Source organism: Athene cunicularia, assembly GCF_003259725.1.
Source record: "Athene cunicularia isolate RWA chromosome Z unlocalized genomic scaffold, athCun1 chrZ_part1, whole genome shotgun sequence".
NCBI lineage: Eukaryota > Metazoa > Chordata > Aves > Strigiformes > Strigidae > Athene > Athene cunicularia.
The window spans coordinates 12,569,155-12,587,349 of record NW_020799142.1 but is presented as its reverse complement, the minus strand read 5'-3'; the positions used below and the strand labels follow the sequence as shown (position 1 = coordinate 12,587,349).

General features: G+C 37.3%; 1 protein-coding gene across 8 annotated transcripts in view; it reads left to right on the top strand.

Moving 5' to 3' along the window:
- The window catches only part of MAST4 (microtubule associated serine/threonine kinase family member 4), a 315,990-nt gene that overhangs the window by 269,851 nt on the left and 27,944 nt on the right, over window positions 1-18,195 (top strand). For all 8 annotated transcript variants that reach the window (XM_026865288.1, XM_026865287.1, XM_026865290.1 and 5 more), the window contains 5 exons: window positions 415-547; window positions 5,152-5,219; window positions 7,320-7,405; window positions 16,629-16,837; window positions 17,565-17,703. In XM_026865288.1, the coding sequence (XP_026721089.1) occupies window positions 415-547; window positions 5,152-5,219; window positions 7,320-7,405; window positions 16,629-16,837; window positions 17,565-17,703 (635 nt within the window). The remainder of the gene's footprint in view (window positions 1-414; window positions 548-5,151; window positions 5,220-7,319; window positions 7,406-16,628; window positions 16,838-17,564; window positions 17,704-18,195) is intronic.

Below are 18,195 nucleotides of genomic sequence, written 5' to 3'. Positions count from 1 at the left end.
TGATTTAAAATACTTCAAAATTTCATTTAGAAGTAAAAGTGGAGAGCAATATATTTACAGTTTTTTTAATTTCATTTTTAATTTCATTCTTCAGGGAGATAGTCTTCTGTATGTGAAATCTTACTGCTGCTGATTATAGGTCATTTTGCTCTGAATATTATGGGAAGTTTTGAAGGCAAGGAACTTACTGTTCTTCTAAAGTAGTGCTCTAAAAAATGGTATGAAATTTCATTGCCTACAGCATGTTACATTACACAAGAATCGTAATAGAGTAATAGACCACTAGTAATAGAATAAAGAGGTACTGTTTTTAATAAGGAATACTTGCAATAGAAGAAACAAAAGAAGTTTTTATGTTAGGCTTCAAGACTTCAGTTTCTACAGAGAGAATGATGACAATTATTTTTCTTCTAGGAATTTGATCCTGAAGAGTTTTACTATCTTTTGGAAGCAGCTGAAGGCCACGCTAAAGAGGGGCAAGGAATTAAAACAGACATCCCTCGATACATTATTAGCCAGCTGGGCTTAAATAAAGATCCTCTGGAAGGTAAGTGCATCACCTGGTCCAGCTATAGGTTCCTAAGTCTTCCTTCTCAATACATTTAATCTTTGTGATAATTTGTGCATACGTGAAAACGGTCAAAGAAAAGATGGTAATAGAACAAGCATGTGCTGATGCTCAAAGGCATTCTAAAGGCCACATGATATTTTTGTTGTATCATTCACAAATACATTGTGTCAGTGATACTCATCATCTTCCAGCCTGTCAATGCAACTTTATTTCAACTGAAGCAGAAAGTTACTGGTATAATTTGATTGTGACTGTTATCCAGCTATAGGTATAAATGAAACTCTGCTGAGCTGTTATTTGCCCTTTACTGACCCCAGGTTCCCACATCTTAGAGTCCATGAGAAGACTATCTCCCATTCCTATTAAAACTGAAAATATCTCTTTTTATGGGTAATTTGTGTATCCCATGTTGAGGACTTTTGTAGGGTTAACTTGGATTCCAGTGGAGGTATTGTCATTGCAGAATTTTTGTTTGCCTGATTCTTCTTTTAAGGACAGTGTTGGGAAAACTAAAATTACTTCTGTCTCCTAACCGACCATCTTTTCTTCCATCCTGAGACAAGATTCTGAGACTGTTGACAAATTGAAATGGGTTCATTGTGTTCAGTGCTAGTCTTGCAATTTGGAAGAAATTGGCAGAAATGCCATCATGGAAAATGAGTCTAGCTAGTGCCATTTAGTTTGTGATCTGTCTTATGACCCAGGACAAAGGGGGATCTCTAGGAGAGAACTTGATAACACAAAATAATAGCAAAAAACTATAATAAACTTTTTTAGACAGTTCTCATGATGTGCAAGATCACATTTCCTCAAATCAAAGGAGCAGTATATTGTGTGGTAAAAGAAAACTTTTTTGGTCAACTTCAGCAGCTTGTGAAGTTGAGCACTACCAGATGTTGTCAGGAGTTTGCTTAGATCTAATTCAATCAGATTGGATATTGTTATAGATGATATCATGTTATGTTGACAGATTTAAAGGAAGTCAAGCCTATTATTAGTCCACTTTCTATCTTCACAGAAGAATTTTCTCACTCAAATTTGGTATTATTTTTATCTGAGTTATAGATGAAAGCAGTTTTGCTTTTTCCATGGATTTGGAGAGCAGCAAGGGTGCCAGACAAATTGGGAAAATATACATAAATACTGTTTTCAGTGTGATGCTGGAAAAGATCAATAAGTGCCTTAATTCTCTGCAAGATAAATGGGCATCTGCTGGATTTTGGAGAGCTATTGGTCTGGCCTAGACTGATCATTCATAAATTCTTCACTGATCAAGTATGCAAGGTTTAATTTGGGGGGTAGTTTGAGGGCTTAGTATTATTGGCCCTGATTCTGCCACTTGAACCTTATCTTACTGGTTGAATATTTCTGGACACTTGGATAAGTGTTCCTTAGCTTGAGTCAAGAATCTGACACTACCGAAGTTTAATAATATCTCTACATTTTTTCAAACAGTTTATTATGAGAGAGATCTAAAGACAAATGCTGTATACAAATAAGGGATGCTGTTTTCTCAGACTAAATATTTATTTTATGTGAATGTACTTCATCAACACATCTTGCAACTACATTCCATAGATTGGATATTAATGAATATAACATAAATTCCTATGCATTTCAGGATAACTTAAGTGTGGGGTTTTTCTGAGGGGAAAAAATGGTCTCTGGTTTGTCAGTAAATACTGAGCTGTGTATGATGTGTGGATTACTGATCTTTGGTTCAACTGGAAATTTGGACAATTGAAATACTTAATGTATCATTTTAAAGGTTGATGTGTATATAGATTTATGATCAAATAATCTAGGCCATCTGATTTGTGTTAATGTTTTCCTGCCTCCCTACAAAAAGTGATATTTTTAAGCAGTACAAATTACTGTGCAATGACTTCTGAAAGGATATGGTTTTGATTTTAAATTGGTGCCTCTATATACAAGGACATTCCTTAAGCAAAAATAGAGAAAAAGAATGGCACTATGGGTTTATGCCCTGGAATTAGTAATTTACAAAGAGAATTATTTGAAAACACTGTAATCATTGATATAAAAAAATATTACATGAAGATCATCCTCTTGAGAGCACTTTAAATTCCTTGTATGCAAAAATAGAAAATAGTTTTCAATGTTTAGATAGCAGATGAACAAAATCTTTCAAAAGAAACAAAGGAAGCCCACCTCAGTAACATCACTATTGTGGTTTGAACTTGGCTGGCAGCCAAACACCACACAGGCAGTTGGTCACCCTCCCCCCTGCCTGGTGAACTGGAGGGACACATGTAGGTTGAGATTTAAAAAAACCAAAACAACAGTTTAGTAATTTTAAGAAAACAATAATGTAAAGGACAAATGGGTAATGAACAGTGCAATTGCTCACCACCCACCAACTGATACCCAGCCCGCTCCCAGGCAGCAATCCCAATAGAATGAAGATCCTACCCTCTGTCGCAAATCTAAAGTGAGAGAAAACCTGCCTCCTTTATATACTAAGCATAACGCGACATGATATGGTATACTTCAGTGGACAGTCTGGGCTCAGCACTCTGGCTATGCTCCCTCCCAGCTCAAGAAAATTAAATCTATCCCAGCTGAAACCAGAACACCACTTACCGTGAAACACAGAACTGTATTTTCAACTAAACTATTAAATTATGTCTGTAGTGTTCATAGATATTCATTCAAAGGATTTTATTAGCTCTGCATAGAAAAACAACCTACTTCTTTAGATTTTTCTCTACTTACATCCTTTGTTTGTTGCCGTAGGTGTAGTGCCCTTGCCTTGAGTGAAATGATCCATGTATTACTTGGAGATAATGCTAGATAAATTTATACTGCACTGAAAGCAATACCACAACAGATTGATCACTTAGGAGAGACTGGAGGCTGCATTTTTGAAGAGTTCCCCAGTGAGAAATATGTCCCCATGGTTTTTAAATTACCATCTTTACCTTTTTGAATCATGAGTCTTCAGAAATGGTTTAAATCAATGAAAGAAAAAGGGCAGATGTTTAATGGTATTTAGATGAGTTTTAAAAATCTCTTCAGGCATTGCAAAATGGTTCCATAGCTCCCTGTTTCAAAAGCTGACTCTTGGTTCTATACCATATACCTACTGCATGCAAATAATATTTGTTTCTCAAATAACGGTTATTTTGCAAAAGTTCTGTTTAAAAGTGGCTCGCTTTAATTTTCTATTTATAAAAATAATTTAATTTAAGAAGGCTGTCAATGTATCATATTCTAGCCTGCTTGGTTCTCACCCATAGAATAAAGGTTTCATCAACACTTCTGTTATAAAAACACTACATTCACAAAGTTGTGACTTTTGTTCACTCCAGTTTAAAGTTTGACCTATATAATTTTAGCTTAGGTGGTCTTTTTTTTTATTAATATGTTTGTTTTCAGTGTTGATATTTTTCACTGCTTATTGACTTCAGGGTTTTTGGAATGTTTTTAGCGTCCCTAACCCTTTAAAGATCTGTTGGTTTTTTGAAGTGACATTTTCATTCCTTCTGATCCTTATGCTTTACAAATGTTGTGTTTTGAATAGTGATTACAAATGAGTTACGCCTTAAATCTTTAGCTGTTCTGACAGAAAATTATCTGTGTGGTTAATTTGCTATTAATGATTACAGTAAGTGTTGTGCAGAATTTCACTTCTAATAGTCATATATTTTATAGAAATAATCCACTTTAGATATTTTATGTGACTATTCAATTATTTTTCATATTTGTAAATCCAGTTAACAATCCTGAAATGAAAATGCATCTCACAAATTTTAGGTGGTCTTATCTCTGATCGCCCAGCACATAATTATGGTAAAATGTACATCTTTCTCTGTGTGGAGTGTGTAGCTAACTATGTATATTATTAAAGTGTAATACTAAGCTTCCCAGAGTCTCAGCTGTCGTGTTTAGGTTTTATTACTCGGATGAATTCTTAGTTACTGGGCCCCCAAAGAACAGAATAGGAGCTCTGCATCATAGGTTCACCCTGGCAGGGACAGCAAGGTCAAGCGGTAGACTCCGAGAATCTTAGTTTCCCAGAGAAGTGACTCCATAAATATAAGCATCTAAGAAAATTACTTTAGATTGTTCTGTTATGCATATCATCATTTCTGTGTAGAAGATGCGAACCATTTGGAGTCCATCTCTGTCTAAATTAGAAGTTTTTTGTTCAAAGTCAAGGAGTCCAAAAAAGGATGGGTTCTGCTGTTAACTCCCTCAGGGGCTGAGATCCTCAGGTATTTTACCAGATTAGGGCTGTCTTTCCCTTAACACTCAGATCACACACAGATCTTAGAATTCCCATGTCTCACTAGTGATGACAATATTGCTCTTCATTGCTTTATGGCTGTTTGAATTCTTAGTGGAAGATTTTAGAGGCATTGAATAGCAGATTTTAATTTTCCAGGTGGGATTTTGTTATATATGCTTGGAGATGCCCTAAAAGTTATTTGACAAGTACTACAGGTAGGACAACATGTTTGTTAAGTAGAAGTGTCTCAACATCTCAAGTTTTCTGTGCTTCATTTACTTTTGTATTTGCTATAGTTTAAAATGGAGTTTCTAATCTTTGTTTTCAGAAATAGCTCAACTAGCTAACTGTGACGGTGGGACAGCAGAAAATCTGGAAGCAGATGAATCAATAAATGTAAGTTTTCTTGTGATGTTGCTGCTTTTGCTGAATCTGAGCAAAGAGAAAATAAATGTTTTGTGTTTCCCCTGGCCCTGCCCTGTCTTATTTTCTCCTGGTATTTGCAAACAGATTGACTAGAACAGACTAATGTCATGGTGCTCAGCAGAGAGAAGATTTGCAAAAAATATTAGAACAAAACTTTCTACCTGTTTTCCTAGATGTTGCAGTATCTTTAGCTTCCACAAAATTAGTGTTCACCATGTGACGGTTGTTTCACTGCATAGTCCACCACTAGTTGCTTTATTTCTAATTAATATATTCATTTTTATTTTAGAACAACTTTTAAACTGTTTCTTTAAAAATAAAGTATTTTAAACAATTTTTTTAAACAATCCATTTACAGAGACAGCTTATCAAATTGAGAGACTCTTAACAGATCCAGTGAAAAGACAAGGAAGAAATGAGCAAGTTAGCCTAGATTCAGAAAGTTAGTTTTCAATCTGGAAAATTGTTTATAATTCTTCTGAATCTGTTTGAAAATATTCAGTAATGGGTATCTTACAGTAATATTTTGTCAGATGCTTGTTCTGGTTGGAAAAAAAAGCCAGATTGGAGGTGTTGGGCTGAATATTGTGGTTTTAAATGCTCTCAGTTTCAATTCTTCTTTTTGAAAGTTGGTTCTTATACCTTGGGTTTCAGTCAGTGGAGTAGATGGAGTTCTAACAATTTAGTGTAAATTTTCAGTGCAAGTGAATAGAAAAAGCAAGTGCAGTTTTGGGGGATGCATAGGTAATTCAGTGATACTTTACAGGTATTTATAAATGCAAACTGGCGTATCAAACTGGCTTGCAAACTGGCTTAGCAATAGCTAAGAGATTCTAATTGTAAAGTTATTTGTGTTGTGCAAATGTTGAAGAAATGCAGGAAAGATAAAGCAGTGTAATAAAGCAACATAAGTAGGGAAAGTAATGAAATGAAATCTGTAAATGTAAATATAGGGTGAATATTTGGAAACATTTTCTTAAAAGTGTAGCTGTGGAATAAACATGTGAAGTGACAGGAAACATAACTTTAAAGTACAGGACCACAGAAAATCATCATGAATATGCAATTAGGAAGAATCCTGTACTGGCAGGCAAGTGGGCTGAACAATTTAATAAATGGCCTCTCTGTCCTCTTTTGTAGTTCATCATATTAACATATTCACTAATCCTCTTGCACTGAATTTTCTTTAGCAAGCATTCAATTGAAAATGTTTCAAACAGGTCTACTTTCAGCCTTAACTATTACCAATCTACCTGGACAGCAATAATAGAATTTCTTAGACATTCGGAAAACATCTTGAAAAGGTTCTTGTGGGTTTGGAATATTGCATTTGGAGTCCTGTGCCATCATCATCCATCCCCCTGGCACCAAATTCTAATTCACAATTACATCGTCAAGATTAATTAAAAATTAAAGTTAGAAAAAAGGTTGTACCATACTCAGGACAACTCGTGTTTTGAAAATGTTCCAGCATACAAGCACGTGAAAGGTGGCCTCTCTAGTGGTAGAATTACTGCATTTTGAATTACTGCATTTTTATCTTCCATATTTTTCTATTTAATTTTGTGTCTTTTTTCACAGTCTATCCTAAGTTATATCACAGTCTATCCTAACATTAGTTCAAAATGTGCAAAAGTTTATTTAAATGAAGGGAACTCATCTACATTTTGTCATACCAGGCTATACTACCAGAGTCAGATTTGCTAAAACTGGAGGGCAGTGGCCAATGAGTGCCTGGTGGGATTCACAGAAGTCCATATCTCTGGATGGGAATTACCAGTAACTCCTTTACCAGAAGCTTGCGTGTTTGATGTAACCTGTGCATGTAGATAAGTGGATAGATAGCTGCAGTGTAACATGCCTTTTTGATGAAAAAGCAGCTTTGCTTCAGGAGTCCCCTTGGTCCCTCTATGTGCTAGCTGTGTAGCTAACTAACCAGAGCTTTTATGTGGTTCATCAGGGTGTGACAGACTGGTAATAGTTAGGTTTTGTTCATTTTTTAAAAATTTTTATCTGATTTTGAATAAAGTACTGTATTAACTTTGTTCTTTCTCCTTTTTTACTTTGAAGAACTCTAATACCTCACTGAAGCTGCAGAGAAAACCTCGGGAAAGTGATTTCGAAACAATTAAACTGATTAGTAATGGAGCTTATGGGTGAGTAATCCATGAGTGCAACAGCTCTTTAACATTTTAGTTTTTCTTAACTTCCCATTATTTCTTATTGCAGGGATGTTTATGTGAGGGAGTTTGTTTGCACTGTTGCTTTTTTTTTTTTTCATTCTGCTTTCCTGTTTTGTTGCTAATGTTTGAAATTCATAAGAAAAACTTTTTGGAAAGTCTACTAGGCAATAATAAAGTACTGTGTGCTGGAGTAAATTAAAATACTGAATATTACATCACAGAGATTTTTCAGAAGTAGGTCTCATGTAATGCCAAAGGTGACATCTGAATAAATCAAAAGGTAGATTTATAACTATCCTTGTAATATTGGAAGCAGCCTGTGTTTATGCACATGTGAAGCAGAATAAAACTGCATTTGTAGGGAGTCAGATTGTTAAAAATGAGTGCTTACCTGACCTAAAAATATTGGTGAAGTAGAAACAAACTTCTTTAAGTAGGTCAGCACTGGTTTGTTGCTTCTCTGTGGATACTCTTATATCCTTAAATTTCATCTAGTTAACTTTTAAGGAATTGCTGTTACTTGGTTAGGTTTTGGGCCATTGGAAAGTGCACAGCTTACTGCCCAGTGGTTGAGTCATCTGGAGATATCCTAGAAGACCAAGAAAAATTGTTAGCCTGGGCCTTAAATGAACACAAAACATTTCCTGGAAGTACCATGCAGGGATTGTGTCTATCAGAGGCATGTCTGTCTTCAGTCACCTTTTCTGATCAGATACTATTAGACCCTTGATTGGCTGCTTCTCTGAACTGAAATGTATCAAGACAGGAACTTGGTCTGTGTAACCTGCAGGACCAGGAGGGATGTATTAGTTCAAAAAAGAGGGGTTTCCATCTTGACGTGAGGACCCTATCACCAGATAAGACCATGTCACAGCCCAACAGTGGAGAAGTGCTGCTTTCTAGCACAGACCCCACTAGACTGGCTCTACTCTGCACTACTACTGCTTGAGGTGGGAAGCAGCAGCAACCTGATAGGACTGAGCACTCTTCAAAGAGACTTTGGACATACAAGAGAAAGCACCTGCCATCTGCCCACTGGAGTTTTGCATGCCATTTTAATGACCTGAGGCTGATGGGCACAGTAATACTCTCTGATCATATTTAAAGGTAACCCTGAGCTCTGGGACAGGAGACACTTAGTAACTGCTTAGTACTGTTGGTCATGATAACTTGTGTGAAAGCTATTACTTGTGTCCTGGCCTGCTTACATAGCTCAGCCAAAAGCCTGAAGGTAATAGTATAATTTGCATAAAGTTTTATGTAAATATCCAAATACAACTTCTCACTAGTCAACCTCTGCACAATTCATTTTCTCAGAATTTCTCCCTAGGCAAACTCATTACTTACTGTATGCCAGTTTCTCCCAATTACCTCAGGACTTCAAAAGCCTTTCTTCTAGCAGTTAGCAGTAGCTGCTGCTCCTCTCCCTGGCTGCATCCCTCCTTCTTCCCTTGGCAGATGCTATTCATCTTTTCATCTCCTACCCAGTTTTCTTTTTGTCTTACTGGAGGAGGATAAGAAGAACCTGTGGGCTGGGTCCATGTCTGAGAAAAGGGTGTCTGAGTCAGTAGGCCTGCCCAGCTTCCCAGCAGTTTTACGATGCTGAGGGATGGGGAGAGGGAGCAGCTACAGAAGGGCGTGCTGCAACCAGCAGCGCAAGGCCAGCCACCTGAAGTCAGAGGTTTGATAGACCTGTGGCTCTTGCTCCATAGGCCTTATAGTCAGAAGGAGCCTTGATGAGCTATTAAGAAATACAGGCTAGAGACAACTATCCATTTGAAAACAGAGAAAAGTCAGGATCTGAAAAACTGGGAATGAAAGGATGAAAAGCCATGGCTTTTTATGGCACATATGATGTAGTCATGCGAGATTTTATTTTCCTCGTGTTTGTGGCAGGGAAAAATCAATACTTATACATCAATGTGAAAAATTGGCAATAAAATTGTCATAAAAAGTGGATGAGACCTGATAATGTGTGAGGAAAAGGAGAGCTGAACAGTTTGGAGTGTATCTGGATTCTGCATGATTCATTATTGCCTTTAGCAAATGATATAACGTTTAGGATGGCAGATTATACTGTGGTAGTATTAGAAGTGGAAACTGAAAATCTCATCAGTTTAGTAGAGTTCTATTATTTCCATCCTTAAGAAAACAATAACACTGTAGATTTTAGTGGTGTGGATTTTTGATTTAAATGGTTACTTCTTAGAAGAATCAAGAACAAGAAAGACAACAAAGGTACGAGTTAATGTAGAGGGAAGGGAACACACTCAGTGAACTGTGAGACAACAAACTTTTGAAGTATTTACTCACAAGTGTTTTTTCTTTTGGCACCATTATGTCTTGTGGTTAATTTAGTCAAAAGTTACAGTCAAGTTTAAAGGGAAACACATCATGATAACCCAAATGCTCTTTAACTGACATACACCATAGAGTATAATAAAGCAATAATACCTGTTCCATCTGTGAGTACAAAGCAGTAAACTGCCCCATAGGCATTTATTGCAGTTTATTTACAAGTATAAGCAGATGAAATAAAAGTTATTGTTATGCTACAAGGATTACTTTTTTCCCTTCTGTGTTTTCCTGGGCCATTGAGTTTTTTAAATAACCTAAATATATGTGAATTCTGCCTGTGCTTCATTGATTTATTCACAAAAATATGTCAGTGGGCATATTTTGTGCTTGGATTTATTAAAGATTCAGTATGCTATTGTAATATTTTACTTATTTTGATGCTATAATGGAGGGTTTTATTCTGAACCAATTTTAAAAAAACCCAACCTTTACATTCTGTTGTCTTTGTTGCTGTGGTGGTTTTTGCCTTCATTAGTGAAATGGAAAGCTTTGACTGCTTGACAGGATAATTGTTGGTCTTGGCATGCTGTAGCAGGGATTTGTCAGATACATTAAACTTGATGACTTTAAATATAAACTATTGGTTTTGTAAAGATTTGAGTAAATATCTTAGCAGTTTTCTGCTTTTAATTGATTGGGTAAACTCATTTGTAGTGCAATTAAATGACTGTATAGTAGATGAGGTGTATCAGGCTTTTGGGAACGGCTAGGAATATACAAGAAGTTAAACAAGCTGTGAATCAGTAAACATGTAGGATGCCGTCCAAGTCATTAATGGTTTCACAAGCTGTCTTTCTGACTTTTTTCAGCCAGCCAAAGCTTTACATACTTCCACATTTTTAAACTTTTACTGCAATTACAGCAATATTTTTCACATATTCCAGCTTGCAAGAGGTAGCAGGTAGTAGTAGTCCATGTCTTCAAGTTGGCATTGGCCTGGTTTCCTGAACCAGCTCAACAAAATAAAATGACATTTGATTTCAGGGAAGGAAGTGATGTTAGTTCAGTTGCTCTTCACTAATGTATAACTGTACCTGCTTAAAGAAAATACATTATACCACTTTTGGACACATCTGGAATACTTTTACTTCTACAAAGATGGTAATGTCAATATGTACATGACTTACTGCATAATGGTGTTGCTTGATAAATTTAAAAACTCTGAGGTAGTGTTAGCTTGATCAGCTGCTGCCCATAACCTTTCAGTACTCATTTCTATCCCCTGCCTACTCATTTGACAGTACTTGCTCATGTGTGGTTGCACCGGGAATAGGACTAAGGAAGTTGCCCAGCTGCAAAATAACACCCCATCAGTCAGGTTAATTCATCATCAGCCTGGCAGTCACCCATTAAGAAGTGGAAGGGGTCAGAGGGTTCACTTAAGTAGCACCAGCTCTGAATGGACTACTGGTCTAATAAACTTTATTACTTTTCTTCTTTTCAGTTTATCCCTGTGGGTGACTGGTCTATGTAGAGTAAGAGGCTTTGATTCCTAGAAGCCCATAGCTTTAAAGAGCAATTTAGAAAGTAGATGCTGGCAGTTTCTGTGCTCAGGATCTTATATTCATCATTCATTGTGGACTTACTCAAAATGATGAACTTTTAACTTTATTGACCTCGTGAGCCTCCCTACCCAGTACAGCACAGGCCAAGTGCCTTATCCTTCTTCTGTAGCTAGTATGTGTGAGGATCTAATATTGTCAGCTAATGCAGTCTTCTCTGTGGTAGAGAAAGGTTGTTACTGCATTGAAGGTCTTGAATTCTGTCCATCCTGAATGTGTAGCATCCTACAAACTGATGAGTAGCTCGGTTTCTCAAGTGTTTTTTTTACAAGTACAGAACAGTTTACCCATAGGAAATCTGGACAATAGCTTCATCATTTTGCATCTGTGTTTACTAGCACTGTCATAAAGACAGAAGGCATTGCTACTGTTAGGTATGGAAAGGTGGTTTTATTAGTCAAAATCTGTGACTTACTGGAACAACTAGAACTAGTACCAGTTGTGAGAAGGATCACAGTAATTGTGTTAGCTTCCTTCAGATGGCCAGCTTCTCATTTGCTTCTAAGTAGACTAGGATAAGTCTGAAATGTTACTGAGAGGAGACTGTGCATTGTCCTATGGCTTGGAAGACCCACACAGCACATGTTAGGAGTGCTGCAGAGCTTTAGGCAGCATTTCCCTCTGCCCCCAAATAAGTCTGACCTGGTCATGGGCATCACCTAGCTGGGAGGTGGTCATGGTCATGGTGCTTGTAAATTCTGATCTTAAATAACTATCCATGAATTTTACCATATTGCCATAACATGAATCACAGCCTCACAAGTGGCTCCTCTTCACTGGAGGCAACATGAGACATAATTCCAGGGTAGTACAGAATTTAGCAGTCTCTTCACAGGAAATGGCTTGTGAAAATGAAACATAGCTCATGGTGAGCAGCTGTAACTTAAGCAGCAAGTACAGTTTCTACAAGGAGTTCAAGGTCCTTTGACAAAATGGAGAATCAGGTCAGAACAAATGACACAGCTACATTAGTCTCAAGCACTGAATGTAGACTAGATTGTAAAGTGGCTCTAAAAGTTGAAGTTACTGAAGAGCTGTAAACTAGGCCTGAAGCCTATAAGTAATTTAAAGAAAAAATGTGAATCTTTGTTGTGAGATTAGAAGGATAGATTGCACAATATTTAAGTAGGAGCAGTTTAGGAACACAAATGTTTTAGAATTTTTTTGGTCATCTTAACACATGCACAGTATTTTGTATTTGTGCCTAGCTAAAAGTATTTTAGAGATACTTTTTCAAGCCAAGATATATATTGGAAGTGCAATAAGGTAATGTTTAGACAATGCCAGAGTTTATGATTTTTCTTATTTCTCTTGAAAAGTAAACTTTTCTTGTTGTGTTGAAATACAGCATCAATAAAATACAGAGCACTTGTGTACATCTTGAGATCCATACAGTGAAATCAGAGGATGTTTTGAAAATCTTTTGTCACCATCTTATGAAAACAGAAAGGGGGGAGATAGGAAAGCAAGTTCTTCCTTTGAGACTGCAGGAGGTTGCAACACCACTGCTCTTGATCGTGGCTTTGCAGGCAGATGTATCTGTTATTGAATGGATTGTCAGGACAGTCAGATTGTCAGGATGTTCTTCTACAACGCATTGCTTTTGTGTTAAAGGAATCAGTAAATTTATTATTGTCTTTATAATGTACTGAAAATCATGAGCAAGATTTAGTGATCAGGGCCAAACAACCAGGAGTGAGGTATTGTGCTCTCTCTTGAAAGGACATACTAAACAAAGATACACTTCTGTCTAGTGCTCCAGCTGTAGCACTCTGAAAAAATCAAAAATAGAGATAGATGTGGGAAATTGGGTTTGTGTTGAGAAACAAACAAGATACAAGTTCAAGGCCAGGATTAGGAGAATGTAGCAAGATAAGAGCTTCAAGGAGTGAACAGAAACTAGGAGGCCATCACAATCCACACGGTATGTTGTTGTACAATAACAAATTTAATATTACCCAAGACGAATTATTATGTGCTAGAACTCACTGTGGATGTTCACATCATTTTACCTCAAAGATCGCAGTTGCATCTCAGCAGATGTGTGCTTTATTCCAAGCTTTCCATTTAGATAAGTCCCACTTACGTGCGGAAACATGGAAGATTTACTGTTTTTTTTTTTTTTTTTTTTTTAATGTCCAGGCTATTTATATATTTTTATTTAACTGTGTCTCTTTGGGAGGATTTCATTTTTTATTTATCATTTTATTGACATTTCAGCAAATTCTAATACGCAATTTTGAACTGTGGGAGATAACACTGGTGTCACAGGCAGTCGCACTGCAATTTTTGCAGTGTCCTTAGTTTAGTGTACTGTTAAGCTGGGGCAGTGGCATCACTGCTGTGAACTGGGAATGTCCTGGAGGGAGAAAGCTCTTTTGCAGGAATAACATGCTTCTGGCTAAGGCATAGTTTTCTTTGTAAAGCATAAGTGCTGTTTGTTGGGGTTACTGTGATCAGAGGAAATGAGTAAGTGATGTTGGACATTTGTACATTGAAGATCACTTAAAAGCACTTTGCATAGCATGAACAGTGTATGCATGTGTAAAAGTGAGACAGGTGTGTTGTAGTTGTCTTGTGAGTCTGATATATTTGAACTAAACAGTTTTTTCCTGAGGAATTGTAGATAACTGAATCCTGGTGGAAAGTTATACAATTATCTGCCTGTAAGACTGAAAATGCAATTTAGAGAGCTGGGAAAAGGTAGCCAGCATGTCCCAGATATTTACTGGACCAGATAGTCCTTATAACTTACTGGTTCTCCATCTTTAAATGTTATAATGACCCTACAGATCCATATGATCTGCATAAGGGATATATTAAGATGCTATAATAATATGCTCTGATTAATATCTGTCTTTCAAGAGTTCATCTTGACATACTGTCCAGATTAAAGCTCTGAGAAAGATCTGCATGTCGAGTCCTCAGGCATTCCTCAGTTCATTCATGTAACTTTTTTTTTTTTTTTTTTATTAAGGATTGTGGCTTCAGGCACCAGAAGGGCTTTTCTGTGTGCCAGGAGAACACAAGGGAGCTGAAATAGGGAAAATAAAAGATGAAGTTAGAGATTAAGAAGCTAAGACTGACTGACAGGAGAGACTGACTGACAGGAAATAGCAACAAAACAGGAAAAGCAGAATGTAAGGGAAAGAAAAACAAAGGGAAAAAGTTGTATTAAAGGAGTGGAGAGAGAAGTGGTAGGAAGAGGTGCAGGAAGACAGAAGGTGTGAAGCCAGCAGGGAGGAGTACAGGAGTTGAATAACTCAGTCTTTATTCCAGCTTGGGAGAGGCAGAAGGGAGACAGACTTAGTAGGAGCCATGAAGGGTGGGGTTTGTCTTGGGTTTTGCCCAAGGTGGTTTTCCCCTACTTTCATAATGGTGTAATGTCTTTTACCTGTCCTGCGCTCAGACAAGGGCAAGAAATTAATAAAAGTTTTTGGAATCAGTAAGAGAGAGTTTCTCATCGAGAAAAAATTTTCTTCTGGAAAGGAAAGCAGAAACATGGTTTATTTCAGTGCCTGTAACTTCTGTATCTGTGGGAAGATCTTCACAGAAATAGCAAGTCAAGAATCGGTTTTTGTGTTTAAATAAATAATTGTATGCTGATAATTGGACCTCATGCGGTCAATGAATCTAAAAACTTCATAATTGAGTCCCATGTTTTTCCCACCTCTATTTTCTCCTTTTAGTCCTTTGTTTCCATAAACACTTACTACTGTGGTAATTATATACTAGAGAAGTTATAAGCATTAAATGATACAAAGCAGATTTCAAGCAAAGTGAATATTTCCAGGATTTGCTTCAAGGGATTTTGAGAAGTGCAGCAGTAATGTCCTCTGTCAGTGTTTCATGGCAGGGTGATTCCTTCTCCTGAGCCTTGAAAGAAAAAAGGCTTGTCCATGTAATATTTTCTTTCACTTTGCTTTCCTCACTGGCTTGACCTTATCTAACCAAGCTTACAGGAAACTTTGTATGCAGTACCCCAGTAAAGATTCTGCATGGCAAGATACGTCTTAATCCCACATTACCATGTAGTTAATGCAGTGATCTTTGTTTTGAATTACCTACTGGTGACCTACCTACCCGTGATATGGATCAATGCTGATGTCAGGGACTGAACAAGAACAGATTTTGCACATGGCAATGAGGGAGCCACCCCATCAAGCAACTTTTAAGCAGCTTTCATGAGAAACCTGTGACATGTTTTAAAATCCCCTGGATGGAGTCTGAGTCATCAGACAGCACAGTTACAGAATAAGCATTTATTGGAAAAATGTATAATGCTGTGCCATAGCTGGGTTTTGTATATAATCCTTCATTGATGGAAATGCCCCAAATCTGCCTGAGCTGAGAGCATTTGCTATATCTGTTGTTTGCGGGTGTTTTGCCAATTATTAGGCCTAGCATAAAGGACACAGCCAGCATAAAGATGAACCAATAACCAAACAGTATTTCATACAGAAGGGTCAATACATGGGTGAGCGCTGGGGGTACAAACAAGTCAGTCAGATTATACATAATTGACATCAATCCCACTGACCCCAACACCACCACCACACAACCAACAGTGGGTGGAATAAATGGGGAAATGCAGTTTCCCATAGAAGGGACGGGAGACAACCGAGTCAACAAGCCAAATACATAAGACCAAGGAAGCCACACACTGAATCTCTACACAGCCTGCGTTTACAAAGGCCAGACCTGACTGGAGCCCAGTCCCAGGGAGATGGGAGGTCCTTCCCCAACAGGGAACTCTTCAAAGTGCGTTCACCTCACAGACAGGCACTGCCCCTGCCTGCAAGTGGTCCCAGCTTTTATCCCTCAGTGGGACACCTGACCTTTGCTTACTTAATGCAGACACCTGGGGCTTATTTACCCAATGGCTCTCCCTGCCAGGCCAGCTGCACCCTGGAGGGAAGCCTAAAGGCAAACTCACCCCCTCTTTGGGAAGGGCTGTGGGAATCACACATATGTCAACCTTAATTTGGGGCTTGGGGTTGAAACCCCAGCATTTCAGCAGGGCAGGAGGGAGTTATTTTTATCATGTGTACTAATTTGTGTTGACTGAAACTTATCTTGGTTATGAAACAAAATGAGGTTTGTAGCCATTCTTTAATGTGAAAGGCAAGTCAACTACATTACACTTTTTTTAAAGTCTTTTATATAATACATATACTGTTTTTTAAAAAAATATTTATTTGTAAAAGTATTTTAAAATACATTTTTAATAGTTATTCAGGCTTTTTTCTTTTTCTATCCCATTTGAACTTTTTCAGTGCGGTTTATTTTGTGAGACATAAAGAAACCAGACAAAGATTTGCCATGAAGAAAATTAATAAGCAGAATCTCATCCTCCGAAACCAGATCCAACAGGCCTTTGTTGAGCGTGATATCCTTACATTTGCAGAAAATCCATTCGTTGTCAGCATGTATTGCTCCTTTGAAACAAGACGTCATTTATGCATGGTCATGGAGTATGTAGAAGGTAAAATATCTGTTCTGTTTAACAGAGGAATAACCTGTATGGTACTTGCATTAGAAAGGCCCCCTGTATGTCCTCTGTACTCTGGCAATACAGAATTAGGATCTAAATCAAACAGCAAGGTGGCTGTTTTCCCAGTTATTATCTCCCAGCGAAAGCTTGTAAAACACTTGTGCTCCAGCTGTAACGGGAAATAACTGCGCTTTGAATAAGTTCCTCATAGACTGTAATCATAAGTGTTCTAGAACTCAAAGTTCGTGTGAAAATGCTGTTTGCTTTTTTGAAGTTCAAATTTTTTTTAGCACATGTTGTGGTATTTGTAATAGGTATTTATATAAGGAAGAGGGAAGAGGAAGCACTTTGAAAAGGTGCTCATGCTGAAGGAGAACAGTGGACAGAGGTGCAGTGCAAAATGAGATACCCAGGCTATGATTGTGTGGGATTTGGGGTTTTTTGACACCACCCCCACCTCCCTTTTCTTTTTTAAAGAACCAGCACAAACTCCATTGGTTTCCAGCTGAAACCTTGTACTGCTCATGTCAAGCTTCATGCTGTTTTCAGTACAGTAGTTGGTGTGTTACATCTTCAATTGAATCACCTGACTGGAAAATAAACATTTATGACTATAGTTTGTGTCTTTTTCTGCAGCATGTATGAATGTAGAATGTATGTATACTGATACACCTCAGAATTTATGGTGTCATGTGGAACATTCATCCTGTTTTTACAGGTGGAGACTGTGCTACTTTGATGAAGAACATGGGTCCCTTACCTGTGGACATGGCAAGAATGTACTTTGCAGAGACTGTTCTGGCCTTGGAATACCTTCATAATTATGGAATTGTACACAGGGATTTGAAACCAGACAAGTATGTATATAGAATATAACCAAAGGAGGACTTTGAAACTGTTAGATAAAATATGAAAGGTGTAAACTTGTGAATGTTTTTGAAATTTAGTCGTGAATGTTGTGTAGACTCATAATTTCTGCAAAATATCTGAATCTTCATGACCTGCAGTTACCGAAAATGCATTTTTTTTCCAGAAGAGCTCTTTAACGTTTTCTATCTTTAAGATGAAAGGGACTATCAGAGTTGCTAAAAACAGTGTACTTACTCTTCTGGCTGAAATAGAGGGAAATGCATTTTGGTCATTAAGGAAAAAAGTCTTTCAAAATATGCTTAGGACACTCTTTAATTGAAGTATCATCAGCTCATAGATACATGCATATATGGAGACAAGATTGGGAAATCTTTCCTGGTTTATGTTTTTTGGTTCTTTTTTTAATATTTAAAATTACAGTATTGCTCCTATACATGTAAATAATGTACAGCAAGTAGCTGCAGTAAAAAGTATAGCTG